The following is a 21887-nucleotide window of genomic DNA, read 5'->3' on the forward strand; positions in this document are numbered from 1 at the left end:
GAGATGTTTAAAGTTTGCAGAAACGTAAGAAAAAACACTTATTGTAGTGTTTATAGGCACCCACTTCAAATAGAAGTCATTAAATTTGTCCGCATGTGTGGAATAACAAATGGTATACATCCTCAGCTAGACCTATTGCAACGATAACCAGACAGGTGTTCCTGGCATGTCACAACTCAGAAAGGGGCAACAATTGCTGAATCTACATGCAATGAAGAATGCAAGAGAAAGCGTGACATTAGAAAAGACAGCAGTCATCACCTCTGTTACAGAATTATCCCACAGGTGTCCAACATGCGAGAAATACTTCAGAGTTCGAACCCACAGAACAATTGCATAATCATGGTCATCTTTGCAAGCGATGGATGAACATCATCACCATTGCAACCAATCTAAGAGACGGAAACTCATGTAAAACCTTTAGCCAAAGTGATTACCGGTTATCTTGTCTTGGCATGTCACAGGGTTATAACAATAATAATGGGAGATCAGAGAGTGATACTTATGATTTACAAGCATCTGCCACTATAGTTCACTGTCGTATGGGAATCTCTATTAGTGATGCAAAGATTCTAATATTTTTCCCCACTTCTGATACAGTTATAAATTCTCTTCTAAATTTCAAATTCCGATTCTTTTAAAATCTAAATATTTAGATATAGTTATTTTTTTTTTTTTTGTAATTTTCAGATTACCATAAACCCTATGTAATATCTGCATATATTTCCACAAATACAATATTTATTACGACACTATATATACATATTTCAAGGTCGTACCAGCGGTTTCATTGCACTGAATCAACCATAAGAGGTTGGAAAGAGTCAGTGCAAATTTATCAGCGACATTGCGCTGACCCTTTCCAACCTCTTATGGTTGATTCAGCGCAATGAAACCGCTGGTACGACCTTGGAATATGTATATATAGTGTCGTAATAAATACTGTATCTTCAGCTCTCACATCCATGATCGAGCACTTTATTGGATTTTTTCCATTGCCTCCTGACACGCCATATTTTCACAAATGTAGAAATATACATGGATCTAAATAGAAATAATCTTCCAACGTGATGGAAAATGAAAAATTAAAATTATTTACATATTCAATACAATGAATATAGAAATACAAGAAAGTTCTGTCCACTTTTAATTGAAAAAAAAAAAAATAAAAACGCTTCACAGTATGTGTAAGATATTTAGTCTTCGAAGTAATCACTATCAGCATTCAACACCTTCTGCCAACGTGTCTCCCGCTGTTGCAGTAAAATTCGGGGAGGGGGGGGTGCAAAGAAGCTTGTGAAGTCTTGATGTAAATCTGCTTCATTGGTGAAGGACTTCCCACGAAAATGATTATTCAAGGAGTGGAAGAGGTGGTAATCGGATGGTGCAAAGTCAAGCGAATAAGGTGGATCACACAAAGTGATTCTACCAAAGTTATTGTATGGTATTCCTACCCACTCGCATGACATGCTGCCTGACGTTGTCATGGAGAAAGATCACATCTTTGCAATTTATCTTTTGGTGAACATGTTTCAATTGCTGCGAATATCGGTCTTAAGTGACCGTTTGGTCCATAGTAGCAGTTCATATTGAACCACCAGACGTAATGCATAATCCTGCATGGTTGCGTAGGCAGTCTTGCGGTATGAGAGACAGTATCCTTAGGAGACAAACAATGTCTGGGATACTTGGGCATTTTATACAGAACCCGCTTTTTATCATGGGTAAGTACTCGATTGAATACGGATGTGGTACAGTGGAGAGAACGCAAACAGCTTTGAGCAAAATTTCTAGACACTTGAATCCTTCTCACAGCTGTCTGGTTTTAACTGATGGCCAGGTATGGTGTGTGCGTTTTTATTACATCTAATATTCGTACTTACTGCTGTCCGAATTTCAAAACGATTGATACATGCATTTCGTACATATTTCAACTTCGTTCAATGGTTAATCAAACAAACAGAGAGAACTTTTTTGATTACTTAGTAATTTTAATTTTTCATTTTTATACATATCACTTTTTAAAGAATTTTCTTATTATTTCATTCTGGCTGGGAATGGGGCATCCTATTGGATGCCAGACGTTCACCCGTTATCACATATATTCCAACCGAACGATCTTTTTAAGATTCTAACCGTCCCTTTAAATACAATTATGTGCGTGTGTGTGTGTATATATATGAATAAAAATGAATTTTCATGTGTGTGTGTGTGTGTATATATATATATATATATATATATATAGTTAGTCTATTATACAAGCATTATTGGTTACATACGTGCATACATGTTTCAGTGGAGTCCCAATTCAGGGACAACACTTCATCAGACCAAAAATGAATTGATATATAAAATGTTGATTCTTTTTTGGTCTGATTAAGTGTTGTTCCTGAATTGGGACAACACTGAAACATGTATGCACATATGCAACTAATAATGTTTATATGATAAATAGACTATATACCAGCTTTGTTCTGCATTGAGTACTCTTTAATAATCACGCGAGTTTCATTGGATTTACATCTAGGAAACGAATCGATAGAACCGGTGTGTGTGTGTATGTATATATATATATATATATATATATATGAGAGCAATTTTCATAATTATGTCATAAATGCATTACTTTATACTATTCTTAATTGTTATCGCCTGTAGTAAGGATTGAACCTTCAACCTCCGACAGGTTGTCATTTAGTAAACTAACGCTTATATCACATGTCCAGTTCAAAATTCTAAACTGGCTCCAGACCTCAACAATAAACATTTCCTTGGTGAACTAGAATGTTCCTATGCTGAAGAAAAATACATCTGAATAAGATTGGAGGTTATATCGGCCGAAACGTTGTGACTATCACAACCAAGTAGAGAATTGTATTACAGATATAATCCCAATTGCACTTTCAATATATATCATTAAACATGCGCTAAAAATATTTATTAAAAAAAAATCAAAAAAAAGATTGAAGACTAGTGTGAATAGCGTTTCAGAATTTTTGAGATGAGGATTGATTATTTGGATTTTTTAGACTACCGTTCTCATTCTGAGTGTTATTTGCACAATGTTTCGGTAGGCATAACTTTTCGGCTTCTTTAGGTGTATCTTGTTAAACTCTGGAATCTTTCCGTTGGACTTGGGAACTTGCATGGAATTTTTAACCTTTTATTTAATCCACGGGAGTAGATTCCCCGAGTTCAACAAGAAACACCTGAAGAAGGTCGGAAGTTACATTAACCAAAACGTTGTGAGAATAATGCTCAAGATGAAAACAATAATCCAAATAATATGTATGGTGTGAATGTATCTACTTACTATACCTAAAAATATATCCTTTATCGGAAAAGAGAGATACATACAGGTGCTGTATTACAGGTATACAAATACACGTATTCATATATATATATATATATATATATATATATATATATATATATGAATACAGACAGGTGGATATGTATAAGTATACAGGCCGAATTAGGGGGGTATGTAATACAAAGGGTCTTAGCATCTTACCGAGAAGTGATTCAGGTCGGTTGCTGGAGTTTAGAGTTCCGGTGGAAGAAAATTCAGGGCTTCGTTTGTAATAAAGAACGCTGGTTGATACGGACAGATGTTTGGACGGTGGAGCACTTGCTGGATATGAACCTAAAGTCAACGACAATAAGCATGCAAATGGACTGACTGAAACATACAAGCATGCAATCTACACACACAAAAAAAACACAAATTAAAAAAAAAAAAAAAAAAAAAGAAAAATGTGGAGAGGAACAAGAGGTAAGGAGTTGAGGGTGGAGGGAGACGGTAAAAATAATGCCAAAGTGGCAAGCCAAATTTGAAGGCACTACACATTCGAGTTTTTCTTTTTCTTTTGTTCAGTCTTTTCAAAATTTGCAGGCAAAAAACAAAAAACAAAATGTCACACACGGTATTCGGTACTCCTTGTTATAACAAGAATAACAATGATGGGGGAGGGGGCAGAGGAAGAGGAGAAATAAACAGGTAATTGTTTTTTTTTCTTTTTGTTCCCCCCTCCCCATTGCCATTAAAAATAAGTTGACATTGTTTAGAGAAGTGGTTTCCTTATTTTAGTTGATATTGCTACCATGTTTCAACACTATCTTGAGTCTTCTTCAAATGACTTTAGTACTCCATAATCTTCAAACAAATTCAAACTGAACCTATTCCAATTTAAAAAATAAATAAAGAAAAAGTTTGGTTCATTTTGGGGCATATCGACACTTTTAGGAAATTCAATACAATTGAATGCAAGTTGCTATTTTCCCCATAGCTGGAGAGGGAAAAATTTTGCGTTCATACTTTACCCTAATGATATTAGTTTAACGAAAGCAATAGATCCTATAAAATTTCAACTAAACTTAACTGATCCCATAGTCAGTAGTAAACCTCTGTATCAAAGTCACTTTCACTAAACAAAAGCTCAAAATTACCAGGTTATCAAGTTCAACAGGCCCTTTAAAAATTCTTTGCAAAATAAAACTTGTGTGGAATGTACTATAGAGTTGGTAGGCTAAAACCTTGAAATGTAAAAGACACACACACACACACACGTGTGTGTGTGTGTGTGTGTGTGTGTGTGTGTGTGTGTGTGTATAACTACAAAACAACACTGCCAGTTCACACGGTTTTTAAAGGATTCAAAACACCTACAATTGGACAAAGAGGATTTATTTCGAAATCCATTATGGAAAACAGTCACATATTAGATCACTGTGTAGAAGTCTCAACTTTTCAAATAAGATTTTAAATTATATATATATATACACACATACCGTAAGCTGGGGTGACTGACCACCCAGAGTGACTTCAAGCCATTAAAAAAAAATAATAAATAATAAGGCATAAATCACTCTGCAGTATTTGCTGCTGCCCTACAATATATCTAAAAAAATATGAAATTGTATATGACCTGGAAATTATGTTTAAAATGCAGAGATCATATATTATTTATGCATTTTTTTTTTTTTTAGTGGCTCAGAGTCACCCCAGCTTACAATATATATATATACAAATTTATAGAAAATCACTTGTTTTTGGTCTTTCCTTCAACAACTTTCCATTTCTTGCATTGTGATAGCCTAATACTACCTTAAATACATATCACACATAATGCTTCAAGTACATATTACTTCCATCACGGCCGAGGTTACTAGTTGTTTTTCTTTGTATACAGTCTAGCATCTCTATCACTTGACCAATCACCAAAGTGGGTTCAAATATTAGTCATGGTCTTCGATCTAATTTTATTTTGGGATATCTAGGTCAAAGGTCACAGAAAAAGTATAAGTAAGACTTTTGGCAATAACTTGGGTTCTGTTCGTTTTAAAGACCTGACCCCCCCCTCCCCCAAATTTAATGTACGGATCTGATGCACTTTGATGGCCATAAACACCATACAACATTTCAGCCTGATCATATAGTTTTTGGGGTAAATAGTTTTTGAGGTACAATGTTTTCAATTGCATAACTTCCGGAATACTTCATACAATATGAAGAAGTAAAGTCCAGATGCGACTTTCACCCATCCTTATGTTGTTGCGTGAAGGTATGTAGTCTCCCCCAACTAACCCCTGCTCTGATTATTAATAATGATAATAAAAAAATAATGAAATTTTTTTATACAGATATGATTATTGCTCTCTTCAGATCATTAGTAATGTCCTGATACAAACTGCTATTACTATCAGGATAATCAAGAAACCTCTAATCAAAATGTGATCATATTTGTATTTTATTAGTATTATTATTACTAGCAGGACCTGTGGAAATTCCACAGTGGCATCTTTCATGTGTATTATATTGCTGCTGGACATTGTGTCAATGTTCAACGTGAACGGAGACTTTGCGATATTATTGTAGCTCTTTTGTTAAAACTGTAAAAGTATTTATCTAAGTAATCTGGTTAATATGGAATGGATGGAATAGAAGCCTCCGTTCAGTCTCGAAAGACAATGGACAAGCCCTGTAAGGGTAGCTGCACGTGAAATTGTGAGGCAAGGGTTGCACAATCCTCAACTACACCTCTCCTGAATTGCCACTGCTTGACTGCAGTGATAAGGAGAAGTCCAGGATGCTTGGAAACAATGCCGAGATAAGCGGCGAGCACATACAGCACCTGAAACTCCTAAATGGTCACCCATTTTAGTACTGACCAAGCTCAACATTGCTTAACTTCGGTGATCTAACGAGAACCGGTGTGTCAATGTGATTATGCTGTATAAAATGCAGTCTCAGAATATATCTGGTTATTACGGTTTATAAAGTGATAACATACTACGACCATTAAGTTAATGTATCCATATATTAATTTAATGTCTGTAGTATATCACCTTCTATTCTCTTTTTTAATAAATAGGATCTCCCAATCGAATAATTCATCATCTGGAAACCGTGATACACATACATATGTATGTACGTATATATGTATGTATGTTAAAGGTAATAAGGTACTAATATATACATTATTTTACAAACATACTTATGTATTACAGATTGATATAAATATTAGAAACTTTCTCATAAAAATATTTGAAAATAGTATTTTAGATATATCATAAAATACATCCGGTAGATGCTTCAAGGTCAATCATCCAGGTTTTGAGTTTTAAATCATCAGACTTATGCCACCAGCACTCCAAGCTTTCCTCAAAACTAAATGCCTTCATCAATATTCATCTCCCTTCCAAGGCAGGATGATGAGACAAGAGCCAGAAAGTGCGATTTCAAGAGCCAGCGCCCTAAAAGGAGGTTATCCTGATCTTCAAAAAATACCCGAGCAGTTCTAGTGGCCTTCTCTGCCAGTGGCAGTTTCTGATGAATGCGATATATTGCCCTACACATCACATAAATGCTACAAATTAAATGGCCTGATATTTATTAAGATGATAAAGATCATTCTATATGAAACAGGCTTTAGTTATTTCATTTTGGTAAAACCTTCTTTAGATATGTAAATTCCAAGAGATAAAAGCTTTTAATATAAATCATTCACAGTGTCTCAAAAATGTACTCACACTTCAAATGATAATAAAACCTTTATGAACATCAAGTGAAACAGAATAGCTTTGAATACAGAAGACAAATATAATTGAAGAATCATGTCTGCAAATGTTTAAATTGATAAACATTATTCTCCAGACAATGCTGATAACAGTTAAATTGTAAGTACATGTTTGCGACTTTGAAACATTTCTTGTGTGTATATATCATTCCAAAAACCAAAAGATAGAATCAATTCACACTGCTTATGACTAATTTTTATTAAGTTCCTATTTATTTTTTAGGCAGATGTCTGTATGTCTTACATGTGTTTTATCAAATAAAAAAAAAAAAAATAAAAAAATAAAAAATTTTTTTTTAAAATCACTAAACAATTCTTCAGAAACGAATGGATATTCTCTTAAAAAAAAAAAAAAAAAAATCCATATTGGTAATTAATATTGGTTACAATTTGAAATATGATTTATGTTCTAGGAGGTCCACCCTTTCAGGGTTTGCCTTCTCTTTTTGAGAAGGGGTTAGTTTATTGCTAATCATCCGAGGCACCCTCATTAGGGGATTTCGACGGAGCTGCCTAGACACTTTTTGCAGGTCAGAGTACCCCTCCTCTGGAGCACTGATTTCTCAATCCTACTCTCCGACCCTAGTGTCACAGTTCTTGCAGTGGGAGAGGACTAAATACCCCATATATCTAAATCTTACATACTTTTTCATGACCTTCATATATATATATATATATATATATATATATATATATATATATATGAAACAAAGAAAAATTGATGATCAAAATTAATTGATTTTTACTTTCACTTTTATGCTATTGAAAATACATTTTAATTCATAAAAAAGTGTTTTTATACATATGTTCAAATTCATGTTAATCAGCAATACATTTTTTTTTTTTCTTTTACTAATGTTCATCCTCTGATAAAAAAAAAAGTATATTTTGGTAGAAATTGTCACCTCCTACACTAATGATTGCGTAAACATGAAACACTGGTGTTTATAGGTATAAAAAGTTATTATTATACTATATATATATATATATATATATATATATATATATATTCGACTTAGAGAATTATGGAGAGCCTCATGAATGGAATAGCTTACAATCTATTTTCACAATCTAAATCTGGATTGACCAACATATATGTGACAATAACAACAAAGATAAAGATACCAGACCAACTCTAAAGAATGTAATATTTAAATTTTCTTACAAAAGAAAATTTAAATCACATTAAAATTGGTGCCATCATTTGCTATGAATTAAAGCCCCCCCCCCCATCTTACTCTTAAATAATAACGTCGTTGTTGTTGTTGTTGTTGTTGTTGCCGAAAGGCGACTTGATTTATCTACCCTTTTACCCTTAACAGAACAATGCACAACAAGCAAAGATTGAGAAGGTTTCGCTGAGAACTTATTTAGAGAAAAAAAAGAAGAAGAGGAGGAAAAAAGAAGAAGAAGAAGAAGAAGATATAGTGTTCATAGAAGACGAAATAGCAATTCCCAGAAATCTCCACACAGCAAACACTTGGAATACGTACCCTGACTTTCCGGTAAACTATCAGAGGAGTCTTCAATGCAAAATAAAACATTATTAAGACATTTTAAACGAGAGAAAAAAATTGCTTATGACTAATAATAATGATAAAAAAAAAGATTGTTTTATTTTAATAATAATAAAAAAAAAAATCTATTCATATATACTAATTAGGTAGATCATAAAACATTAAAAAAAAAAAATTAATCTTAAATTTTATAACTTACTAAATAAATGAAAGCTTTAATTTATATAACCTATTCATCATTGAACTAATTTACCTGCAGTATATAAATATACTCTTGGCAATCATTACCTATTTATATAAAGTGCACATGAATTAATCACATCGGGGGGGGGGGCTTTTAAATTGTTTTAGCTTCGTGTGTGTGTGTGTGTGTGTGTATTAAGGCTTGTTGAAAAGAAATCCTTAAAGTACACGATCCCAAGTTTGGTGAGCGCTAATAAAACAATACATTTCAGTTTATGTACATGAACCAGTAACAATGAAATTCTTTGAAAATCTGCAGACTCTAATGTGTAGTTCTTAAATAACTACATCACATATTTGGGTTTATTTAATCCCAAAAAAATATTTGAAATGGTTTGTTATTTAAAGTTAATTGATACACAAGTTGTAATTTGATCAGGGTTGGAGGGAAATTTAGGGTTCATGCCTTTTCAATATTAGTGTGTGGTTGAACACTATAGATCTGATAGTATTGCAACTTGGTACAGCCAACGCCGTAGTCTGTGAACAATTGTGCACCTAGTGTTTAATATTTACCAAAAGGAGAACTTTTTAAAATAATGCTGACATCTTTCAAAAAAACAAAAAACAACAAAAAAAAAACATAAGTTTTATTTTTTTAATTATATTTGTTTTAAAAGCATATCAACACTTGTGTCATTTCATGCCAAACCTGGAATGTTCTTCACATAATACCTATTGTAGACAATATACAACATAATCATGTTGACTGGCAGGAACGTAATATAATGGGCCATATATTCAAGGTACATCGGCGAGAGAGGGACACTTTCTTAACACGAAGTAGCTTTGTCTCAGGTGATATGCCTTGTCATCATTCATTTTTTTTTTTATCCAATGTTTTTTTTTTTTTTTAGTAGGATTTTAAAAATGAAATTTAAGTCTTCTGATATCGTTTGGACATTAAATTATTAATTGAACCAGGCTGTTATAAAATCACTAGCAGGGACGCCTAGCATTGCCTGGTCATAATATGCTTAAATATGATATTTTAATTTACACAGATTTCGTATTTATTATTATGCATTCTAATATTTCATATTATATTGTACCCAAAATATAGTCATGATTTCAAAAGTAAAACAATATTACTGGAGTGCCATCAGCTAGAATCGAAACCAAAACCAAAACATATGTCTACAAGTTAAACAAAGACTGAAGTTTATTTGTACTCAATATGGTTGGACTGTTAAAAGGAGTGTGGATTTCATTAAATACAAGCTGGTTTCCATGACAACAATGTTTTTGATAAAAAAAGATGCACATTCCAATTTTTAATTTTGACCCTTTATCAACCATTTTTTTCTGGATGAAAACTGATTAAAAAGTTTTCACATGTCTGAATACCCTATATACCAAATTTCAAATCTGTAGATCAAAAATCCGTTGAGTAGATAGGTTGAGAAGTGTCCTCACACACATACATTTAAGAATATATTTAAGTTCAAAACCCTTCAGTGACTTTTTGGACGCCCTGCATAAATAGCAAGGGTGTTCAGTGTTGCCCAGTCATAAAATATGATAATTTATGCAGTTTTCGTATTTATTACTATAGAGTGAATTATTTCATATTATATTGTACCCAATATATAGTCATGTTTACAAAAGTTAAAATAAATAAATAAATAAATGATTTTAGTGTCATCAGCTAGAATCGAAACCGAAACCAAAACACAACAAAACATTGGACGGTCCACAGAGTTTTATATATAGATGACTAATTTATAAGTTCTTGATCTCTATTTAAAAAGTGAGTTTAAACGTTTAATACTTGATAAGTAGTGTTTGTTTTACAGCATATCAACTCTATACGCCATCTTGTGCCATATATGCAGATTTGCTAAGAATTTTTAAACCGGAAATGACTTTCTATTCGGCAGTTTAAATGTTTCCACATTTCCTTCAAATTTTAAAACACAAAGTAACTCATCCTTTTTTTTTTTTCTTCAACTATTAACAAAAGATTAAAATGGCTGACATGCTTATGAAAAAAGTGAAATGCATTCTCATGGATTTAATTTTGTAATTAAAGTATTTTCTTGTAATTAAACTAAATAATAAATAATAATAATAAAAAAAATATTCAAAGTTACATTGACCCGAGAAGTACACATACACATATGACGTTTTTTTCATACTTTAAGAAAACATTTTTTTATGTGTTAAGTATCACTACAATTTCATTTGTGGCAACACATCATAGAAACGATATGGTCTAACTAAAAAGCTTTTATATGAGAGAGAGAGATTATATACAGTTTGTATTTACAATGCCTCCCCACGACGGCAGAGTTAGATACCAGGGTGGTTTTTTAATGTGGAGAAAGGTAACAAAAATTAAAAATCATCTCAATCGTGAAGGATTTCTCCTCCACTGACAGAACAAGAAATTGAAGTGCAGCATCTGAAGAACAGATGGTGTTTATTTGCTCCCCCACTGAGCAAATTAGGCACAAGGCCGTTTTTAATGTGAGGTAAAAACCAGCTCCCCTTAAAGTAGGCAAAAAGGGGGCACTCTGGTTACCAAAAATAATAATTGTCCCAGTATAGAAAGTTTCCCCTCCATTGACTGGCACAAACTATCTTAAGTGCAGCATCTGAAGAACAGATACTACACTTTGATCTTGGCCTGAGATTATATACAGTTAAAACCAATGGCACTGATGTTGTCCTAATTTTCTGTAATATATATATTTCCATACATATATATACTTGACACTGCATGCATTGCACTGAGATAATTTGTTTCTTTTTCAAAAAAAATTTTTTTTAATCCTTTCAAGATTAATATTTTAATGGGTATTCATGCATATTTACTCAAAATTTTAGGTAAAAGTTTAATAAAAAAAATGATACAAGTCATTAATTACAGACAACATTTTAATGGATCAAAATCTGTAGATAAAAAGATAAATCCATGTCATAATTATTTATCAGAAAAAAAGAAAATAGTTTGTATCCAGGTTTAATGATGCTTATATTAAATTCTGATTTGGATTAAAATCAACTCATGCATTTTGAATAAAACTGTTTGCCATTTCGTATCCTAAATAATTGTCTATTATATAAAGGGCAAATGTTTATGTGACCAGCTAAAACTTGAAAAATACACAACAAACATTCACAAAGTTGCTTTTTTTTTTTTTTTTTAAATTTATTTTAAATTAGCATAACCTTGGATGTATAATATTTAAAAGTTAAAAGAAAAACAATTATTTGTAGGTGAAATTGTCATTTATATCCGTTATTTTATTTATTTATTTTTTTTTACACAGTGGTCACCACTTATCAAGGCCCAGAAGCCACTCAGGGATAAGGGTTATTGCAAGTACATTACGTTAGTGTGGAGATTTGATGAAGTGTTTACTTAAGGGGGCAGTTCATTAGGAATTTGTTAACGTTGGACTTGAACACATCCAAGTTGTAGTCAGGTGGGAAGCAGGCAAACGGAACAGAGTTCCACAGGCGTGCAGTTCTAAGAAAGAAGGTTTGTTCATGTTAATGTTAAAACACACACGTCCTTGAATGTCAACATGTAGTGTACTTCCAGCCATTAACTTAAGGGAAATAACTGATTTTTTTATTTTATTTTTCATATAGTTATTTCTCATGACAACTCAAATTGTGTGTGTGAGGATATCAAGAGAGAGGAATGGGCTGGACAAAGAAGAAAGAGTGTGGTGGAAGAGAGGGAGAACAGAGGAGAGGTGAAAGGAGAGGGATAGAAGTTATGTCACATTTTTATCCTGGGTAGTGTCGGATAGCCTTGCTAGTACCACATATAACACAAAGTCTAGTACATTTATTGATGTGTCTGCTCTGAAGTGACAAGCTTTTCATGAGGTCATTGCAACATCTTGCCAAACAGTAGCGGTTTTGGTGTATTGAAACTACTTGGCTGTCACCACCCACCAGGTAAGTTTAATGCTTTAGAAATGATAAAGAGAGGACTATTCGGCATTATAGTGCAATGACCTTATAACTCGTTTATGAGTTGAAAACAGAATATTAACATTCTACTCTGAGCTCATAATCTTCAATGGGTCAATGCAGTACACCATGCTTAGTAGATCTTTGCCCTTAGCATCTTTCGAGCATGAAATTACTTGGAAAGTATGCCACACCCCCTTGTAACTTTCCCAATTGGACATAACCGGCTGCGGTATAAAATATTTAACAAGTTTTACATACCAAAGAAATAAATAAAATGAAAGTTTACTCTCTCTTTAAAAAGATTTGTCATTTGATTAAGAACCTTTTTCTTTTTTTTTCCAAGGTGATTACCACTTATCAAGGCCCAGAAGCCACTCAGGGATAAGGGTTATTGCATGTACAGTACGTTAGTGTGGGGAGTTAATAAAAATGTCTACTTAAGGGGGCCGTTCATCAGGAATTTGTTTACATTGGACATCAAGACATCCAGGTTGTAGTTAGGTGGGAAGCAGGTAGACGGAACAGAGTTCCACAGGCGTGCAGTTCTAAGAAAGAAGCTTTGTTCATGGAATCTACGTTTTGATTTAGGCACAGATAAAGAGTGGGGAAAATTTTTGACAGTAGTTTTAACTAGACGGGTGTTTTTCGTAAAAGATTTGCGAGGGGGGACTTGAGATTGGAGCTCAGACGAGCACCTGACATGGAAATAACGATAAAACAAAGACCGGCTCGCAACGTCTCTTCTGTGGGAGAGAGGTTGCAGGGAAGAGAAAAGGGCATCCCCCCACTAAGCCACGAAGTCTATTTTGTACTCTGTCAAGGCAGGATAGGCTGTTTTTAGCAGCTCCTGCCCAGATATGGCAACAGTATCCCATCCTTGGGCATACTTGGCTTTTATATAGATAGAGAATTGCATCAGTAATGAGATATCTTCTGAAGTGGTAGAAGGATCTCACCATCTTTCCAGCGACCTTGGCAACAGACTTGATGTACGTGTTCCATTTCAGATCAGGAGTAAAGGTCAAGCCCAGAAGCTTGTCAAAACATGGGGCTTCTCCTAGACGAGAGTCATCCATTTCAATTGATGCCAGATGGGGATCAGAGTGTTGATGATGTACAGATATGCATTAAAGGTAACCAGCCACCTCTTCCCCCACTGAACCACACGCTCGAGATCAGAGGAGAGAGAATCAGAGAGAACTTTGTCATTCCAATTAATCGTCCCAACACACACACACATATATATATATATATATATATATGTATGTATGCATGCATGTAAATAAATAAGTGGATTTTCTCTGTCAAACCCTGATGTATGACGTTCAGACAGCTAAGTTGTCCAAAATCCACAGAAACGATTTCTTTATAGTGGTGAAGGCTTTGTTTGGCACCATGCACTATTTTGGAACCATTACTAAACTCAGTCGGTGCAAATGATTGCCACAAACAGAGCAGACAGTATACCTAATGCATTTACATCCAAGTTATATGGCACAATGACATTGACATACCGGTTCTTATTCGATCACCAAAGTTAAGCAATGATGAGCCTTGCCAATACCAGATAGGTGACCATTTGAAAATACTAGGCATTGCATGTATTGCACTGGAATGTAAAAATTTCCAAGTTAGTATCTGGGTGTGCTTTAAAACCACTTGGAGAGATATCACCCTCAGTCTTTGTTGAGACATGGATCTAGAAAGAAAACACACAAACATATATATATATATATATATATATATATATATATATATATATATATATTACCTATACTAGACTTTTTAGCCTGTTAAAAACAGGAAAAAGTTATAACCCGTTGGGTTAAAATGAGTGCTATATATCAAATTGATGGTAGAATATTCCTAAATTTGTGCTCAGTTTTGCATTAAATACTAAACCCTATTAATTTATGCATTGAATGGATACCATAATACCTAGTTCTTTTTTATGGAAATCGCTCCAGACATAGCATGAAGCCATTCGATGTAAGGAGCCAAAAAGAAGAAAAATAACTATTTTACAGTCAAAAACTTGGCAATGGGAAGTTTTAACATCGCTCCTGGAATGTGAGAACTAAAGGACAAAAATAAGGCAAGCAAGAGTTATATGGCTGCCGAAAGTGAACTCAGTTTGCTGTGCTAAAGGCCCTTCCAAAATTTCAGCCAGATCAGCACTGTGGTTTCCAAGAAAAATTCTGAGTGTAAATGTGGAATTGTAACGTCTAATCCCTATTAATCCTTCACTGTGCATCAAATGGATACCATAATACTTAGTTCGCTGCACCTTATCATAACAAAGGTTCATACAAAATTTAAGCCAGAGAAGTTCAGTAGTTTCTGAGAAAAATTAGAATGGATAGACAAACTATTATCCTTCTGCATACAGTACCCAGTCCTGTCCAGACTCAACATCACTTAAGTTTGAGTACCTAACGAGAACCGGTATGTTAAATTGATTATGTCGTATTTTACATCTTACTTAACTTCACAAAATGCGGACAAACCAAAAAACTTTTCCCGGCAAATGATTGTATTACACATCAACCTCCAGTATTTCAGTTAATGTAACCTCCAATGTATTTTATCAAATTCTGTCAAACTTCAGAATCTGCATGTTATTACTAATGGTTTGGTTTACGGCATATCAACCCTTTTCGGGTTATTTAATGCTGAATCCAATTATTTTGGAAATAGTATTCCTGTTGCATCCAGTTATTTTGTAGAAGGTTTTTATTATTCAAGCTTTTTGTATCTTAAATCGCTAGTTTGTAGTGTTTGGTTTGGTTGTTTTATAGTGGATTTTATCGTTTTATTCCCTGCCCTGCAGAACATGAATGAGTTTTGTAATGGGAGAGGGAAAAGGATTACAGTATTAAAGTTTGGTACATTTTAAGTTAGGAAACCAGTCGGAAGTGGGGGAGATAGAAAGAGAAAGGGGAAATGGGAAGAAGAAAAGAGGGAGAAGGTGGGTTGTTGTTTTTGTTTTTGCAGAACATGATTGAGTTTTGCAAAAGGAAATACAAAAACAAAAAGCATCAGCATGCTTGGTGCATTTCGTCTCGGGAAACTAATATCTTCAGACAGCCTGGTCTCGTAGCACCAGTTATTACGAATGGAACTTTTTATTTAAACCATAGGGGTTAGTGGGAGGGGGTGGGGGGGTAGCATGATCTCATTCCATCAGCTATAGAAGACTTAATTTACAATTGCATTTTGATGAATATTGCTCGCACTAAGGATTGAACCATCAATCTTCAGAAGAGTTTAACTTAAAACCGAATTTTACCAAGTATTTTATGCACTTACAAACCACTGCAAAACAATTTCCATGAAGTTCCTAATTTTTATCTTGAAAAATTGAATATATGTTTGGATGAAGTCGTTAGTAATTAACAATTGTATTCTTATTGCCTGCACTGAGGATTGAACGATCAACCGCGAGAAGAGTATTACTTGGAACTGAATTTTTACTCAGTACTTTAGCTGTTACGTCACAGGTTCTTGTTGATATAATACAATGTCATCAGTGTAGCTCCTGCTACTCAACTGCTTCCATTTTGTGTCTAAATAGGGATGATATCACAACAGTGTGGTGTGATGCTTGTACCAGACATTCATAAAAAGGAAATATGACTTTCTGGAATTTATAATTGGAAAATGATAAAAATTAAAAAGCTAATCGTAATATGAAATTCAGGGTCTGTAGTAGAAACATACAGGGCCCCTAAATCATTGCCAGGAAATGTTCAATGTACTTCAAGAGAGTTAAAGTCCAACTGCAACTGAACTCAAACTACTTCAAACATGCCCCTTCTCTTAGACATGATCTAATTCAACCAATCAGAACTCCCGCTACCCCCAGCCCATCCCGTTCTTAACATAACACAAATTATACAATAAATATTCTGAAATGTTATTCAGCATTGTGTAAAAAACATTTGAAACACATTTTTTTTAAAGTGCTTATTAAAGTGAGGGCAGAAAATATACTCCTTTTAAAAAGCCACAACCAAAACAATGAGTTATATAAAGACAAAAATACTTAAGCCAAATGTAAGCAATTTAAACTTATGATGGCAAACATCAAAAATAAAATGCAGCAAATTATTCACAGAGACGAGTAAATAGTGCTATTCGCTTGAAAATAGAAAATTTGCATAAAGAAAAAATAAATGCTAAAAAATTACTGAGAATCAAAGTCAATTTTTGTTGTTTCTTGTTTGTTCCCCATTCCCTCAACAATGAAATGTTATTACTGTAAATAATTCAATAAAACTTTTTCAAATTTGTGTTTATCTTAAATAGGACAGCCCATAGAGTGAATGTGGTATTGTGGTAACAGATATTTCTAGTTAAGAGTAGGATAGACAATTTTAAGTATTTGAGATCAAGGATGACCAACAACATCCATTATCCCCATACTTTTAAATGGCCGTGTACCTAATTTGTTCATAATGTAATTTTATATTTTATGCAAATAAATATTTCAAAGTCATTTTGAAAATTATATGCAGAATTTAGTAAACTAGTTTTAATTGATAATATTAATGTTTGTTTTTTAAATTTTTTATTAAAGTATGGTGAAAAACAAATTTTTTTTTCACCCCAGACCAGGCATATTACCACTGTGACAAAAACGGCTAAAAAATTAAACTTTTATTAACGGAGATAAAAATGTGTCTTGGTTTTAAAATGTCACACCATTTCTCTCCGACCCATTTTTCAAATATAATTGTAAAAATATTTGTTTAAAGATTTAATGTCTTTTCTTTTTAGACCCTTTATTAAAAATATTTTTATGCATATTTTTCACTATGAAAAATATATAAGTGCTAAATTAAAAAGATATTCTCTGATCCTTACCCAATTTAATATTTTTAAATCTAATTGTAAAAAGCATTTAGTTTGCAATAAAATAATGCCATTAGATTTTAAATCCACAAGATAAATTTGTCAGCCATCAGATTTTTATTTTTCTGTTATAAAGATTTTTTTTTTTTTAATAGGAATCAACATATAATGGCAACCGGATGAAAGATACACTAATTTTATATTTTTCAAAATAGACAACAACAACGCACACACACAGTCAGATTTATTTATTTAGATCCTTGCCCAATGTAATATTTTAAAACTTAATTCTAAAAAGTATATATCATTAGATTTTAAATTCTGAAGAGAAATTATCAGCCATCTTGTTTTTATTTTGGGATCAAAGCTTATGGCAACCTAAGATATCCTAATTATATATTTTTCAAATTAAACAATACATGGACGTATTTATTATTTTACACACACACACACATTGTATTTTTTTTTTATTGTTTGTAGAGATAGATAGAAAGTAGCAGAAGGCAACAACAACAACAAAAAAAAAACTTAAAAAGTAGACATTTTTTTTGTAATATTATATGTAAAAAAAAAAAAAAGCAGTGCCTGGGTCCAAAAAAGCTTAATACCATATTTTTATCCACATGCTTAAAATAAAAAAAGAAGGCAAGTTTATAAAAAGAGAAATAGGGAGAGAAATAGAGAGAAAGAGAGCTAAGAAAAATATGGTGATCACACCAGATTCCAAACGCTTCCATTACATAGAATGGAATTCTGTGGAAACGGTGACATAAATTATTTTCTTTTAAAAATTATTCTGCTTGCTTGATAGCCTAAAAATAAGATCAAACTAGATGTCCTGCTTAACAATAATGTACACATAGTGTTCTTACAAAATATCCATGATCAAATAAACCTATTACAGGTTGAAACTATTGGAAGAAGGGAGGAAGTATATGGACTAGAGATTTTCAGAAGAGCATGTGGATGTTACGTCACATGAGACTGGTTAGCTTTGACTAGAGTCATATCAGTTACATAGTCTATCCGTTTCTCATCATGTTACGTTTATGAACGGAGAGTGCAGAGGGACGGATCATTTCACGTTTGGAGTTTAAGAATCCAACAAAATAAAAGATCTGAAAAAATTTCAATTCTCTTGTTTGTGATAGCGTTGATGAAAAACAGTTATGAGACCAAATAAAATGGACAAGGATTGGCCAAGAACAACACGTGAATCTGGAATGGTTTGACCAGATGAATTACTTTGGAATATTTTTTTTAATTTGACATATTCATATGTGGACAATTAACCATCATGGTCACTACAGTACAAACGTCTAGAGTGCTTTGGCCCGGTCAGTCTATTTAGTGATGCATTTGGAAGGTTATTTGATAACTACGGGATACCTGGAATTACAAAGATAAAAATTACCTTTATATTAGAACCTATCGAGATAATCGAAAACTTGGCTTGATGATTCTCTATGGGGATGATACGCAAAAGACCACAGCTGAATTACCATATGTTTTCATAACTAACTATATATACGAGGCTTATTTAATAAATAAGTTGATTGAGTACAAAGACTTCTATTACAGATTTAAGCGTACCTTTTTTTTTTTTACTTCTTTTTCATATAGATTTAATTTCTTTTGCTGATTCAAGAAAAACTAAAAATTTTGGCGATTAACAAAGACGGTCGGCTAAGAAACATGCTCCCGGATTGAACAGTGGTCAGTTATCAGGTTTTTGGTTGCTGAATGCTGCAAACCAGTTTACATTCATAGGAGAATGTCAACTTTGTATGATGTCACATGTTTAAGCCGAAAAAATGTCTACAAGTGGAATAAATTGTTTAAAGAAAGGTGGAGCAATGTTGAGAATGGAGATAGGTCTGGATTGGTTGGTTGGTTGTTTTCAGGTTATTTAATGTCAAATCCAAAAATTTTGAAGAAATATTTTTTAATAGAATATATTTGTTGTTTTCAAGTTGGTTTCTATTTAACCCACAGTTGGGACCCTAACAGGTACTACCACTCCGGGTCAGAGTGGACCTGGGAGCAATGGCAATTAAAGGGTGGTTCCACACTCCCAAAGCCCGCAAGCTAGGGCCTCACCACTGGATATAGTTTAAGGTCATATCCAGGACCAACAGGTCTGGAAGGCCTAGAGAAGTGAGGTCGAATCAGTCAATGACTCAGACAGAAAAGGAACACTGGATGGCATTGCAAAGATTTTGAGGTGATAAGTTGGGACAAGACACAAAACTGTCCATGATGACCTTGGCTACTCAAAGATGCTTATTGCAGAGCACAAATGAAGAAGGGTCGAGTTGTCCTAGCAGTGTTTCTCCTGCTATGAGAATGATGGTGATAAGTTTCTAAAGACGGTGACAAGACACGGGTTTAGCACTATGAGCGAGTCAAAACAGTAGCCCATGAAGTGGAATCATGTAGGCTCTCCAGTGAAGAAGTTCAAGTCCCAGCGGTCTACAAAGAAGATGATGCTCATGGTTTCTTGGGATATGCAAAGCCAAATCAACATTTCATTCCTTGAGAAAGGAAACACTGTGAACAGTACCAACTACCATGAACTGCTAAATCAGGTCAAGAATGAACAAACGCAGGAGTCGTCAGTCAGAAGGAGTCATCTTGCATCATGACAATGCAAGTCCTCACACAGCAGCCCAAACGAAGACCATCAATGAGCTGGGCTGGGAACTGCTCCCTCATTGCCCTAACAGCCCAGACTTTGTCCCTCCAGACTTTCACCTGTTTGGTCCCTTTAAAGTGTTTACGAGAGGCACCATGTTCGAAAGTGATGAAGTCAAAAAATTTGTGAGCAGAGATATCAGTTCGAAGATTTCTTACACTCAGGGAACACAGAAGCTTCTATACAGATGAGAAAAATGTTTAATGTTGTTAGGAGATTATGTTGAAAAAAAAAAAAAAAAAAAAAAAAAAAAACAGTAAGCTTTTATCTGTATTAGAAGTCCTTATACTGAAATATTCCTTTTATACTGTAGAACCCCGGGATATGGCATTAATCCGTTCCAGGGTTGGCATTATAAGGTGAAATCGCCGTAATGCAGGGCCTAAGCAAAATTTTAGACAGTACATATTAAAAATTAGTAACAAAATACAGAACAGAACAATACAGAACACATGTATATAATCAAATAACATTATAAATAACACCGTAAGGCGGGGCAAATACCGTAACCAGGGGCAGGAAAAACATATTCCACATAGTAACATGAAAAAATGTATCCTAGGGCCACCGTATCCCAAGGTTCTACTGTATATTGAATGATCCTCATCGATAATTTTATATGCTAATTAACACGTCTGTGATGTATAATAAACTATCATTTATATAGAAGTAAAACAGTAATTTGATTCTGTCTACCTTACTTATGGGGAAGTGATATTTTAACAGCTGTCCTGTTTTTAAATCTCTGAAACAGCATCATGGTAAACAGCTGATGATACCCGTTTTCTACTTAACTATGTACGGTTTTTTATTTGTTTTCCACTATTATATAATTGACTCCCCTTTTGTAATTGTGGAATTTCTAACAGATATTCCTCGTAAATTAAACTGCAGGTTTTAAAAATTTTATTTTAATATTTCTTTTATAAAATACTCAAAGCTTCTTTAAGCTATATATATATATATATATATATATATATATATATATATATAGCTTGGTTTTTATTGTTGCGCATTCTAAGTTGAAGTTAAAAGTCGGTCACTTAAGCTTACATGCACAGATCATGATGTTATAATCATTAGATCACAATCACCATCTTGACATTTAAAAATAAATGTTTAAATTTCAACTGTATTTCTTGTCGTTAACGTTGGCCGTGATGGTTAGTTCCTTGCTAATGGAGTCAGAGATGGCTTTGTTGCTGGGTTCGAATTTCCCGACCAGCGGTAATCGTAACACCCTGCACTGATGATTCTGAAAGGATGAAACACTAGTGCTTGTAGGTATTAAATAAATAATTATATATATATAAAGATGAACGTCTGTGTGTGTGTGTCTGGTCACGAATAGGCTCCTGTATGGTTGACTATTATAGAAAACTGATCACATATAATGATAGATGCATCGAGACACAGGAATGGGTATGTTTGATCTGGCATAATGATGATTCATTAAAATTGTGAGGTTTGCGTACACGCCTCGTCCACAAAGTATGTAAATAAAAAAATTAAAAATAAAAAACGTTTACAAGTGTTTTTGATATAGATGTACATAATAATACTTTG

At 33.5% G+C, this 21887-nt stretch overlaps 1 protein-coding gene and 1 pseudogene across 38 annotated transcripts in view; both read right to left on the reverse strand.

The window, feature by feature from the left end:
* The window catches only part of LOC145241638 (uncharacterized), a 530026-nt gene that overhangs the window by 188420 nt on the left and 319719 nt on the right, over positions 1–21887 (reverse strand). For 15 of the 38 annotated variants that reach the window (XM_080104768.1, XM_080104761.1, XM_080104757.1 and 12 more), the window contains one exon: positions 8573–8602. The exons of 13 other annotated variants lie outside the window; for them this stretch is intronic. In XM_080104768.1, the coding sequence (XP_079960894.1) occupies positions 8573–8602 (30 nt within the window). Of the gene's footprint in view, positions 1–3514; positions 3647–8572; positions 8603–21887 lie in introns of all 38 variants that reach the window. 10 more of the 38 variants (XM_080104752.1, XM_080104736.1, XM_080104733.1 and 7 more) reach the window with 1 other exon arrangement.
* LOC145241724 (5S ribosomal RNA) lies at positions 6123–6240 on the reverse strand (annotated as a pseudogene).

The sequence above is a fragment of the Euprymna scolopes genome, chromosome 20, assembly GCF_053919585.1.
Source record: "Euprymna scolopes isolate OS-2025 chromosome 20, ASM5391958v1, whole genome shotgun sequence".
Classification (NCBI taxonomy): Eukaryota; Metazoa; Mollusca; class Cephalopoda; order Sepiida; family Sepiolidae; genus Euprymna; species Euprymna scolopes.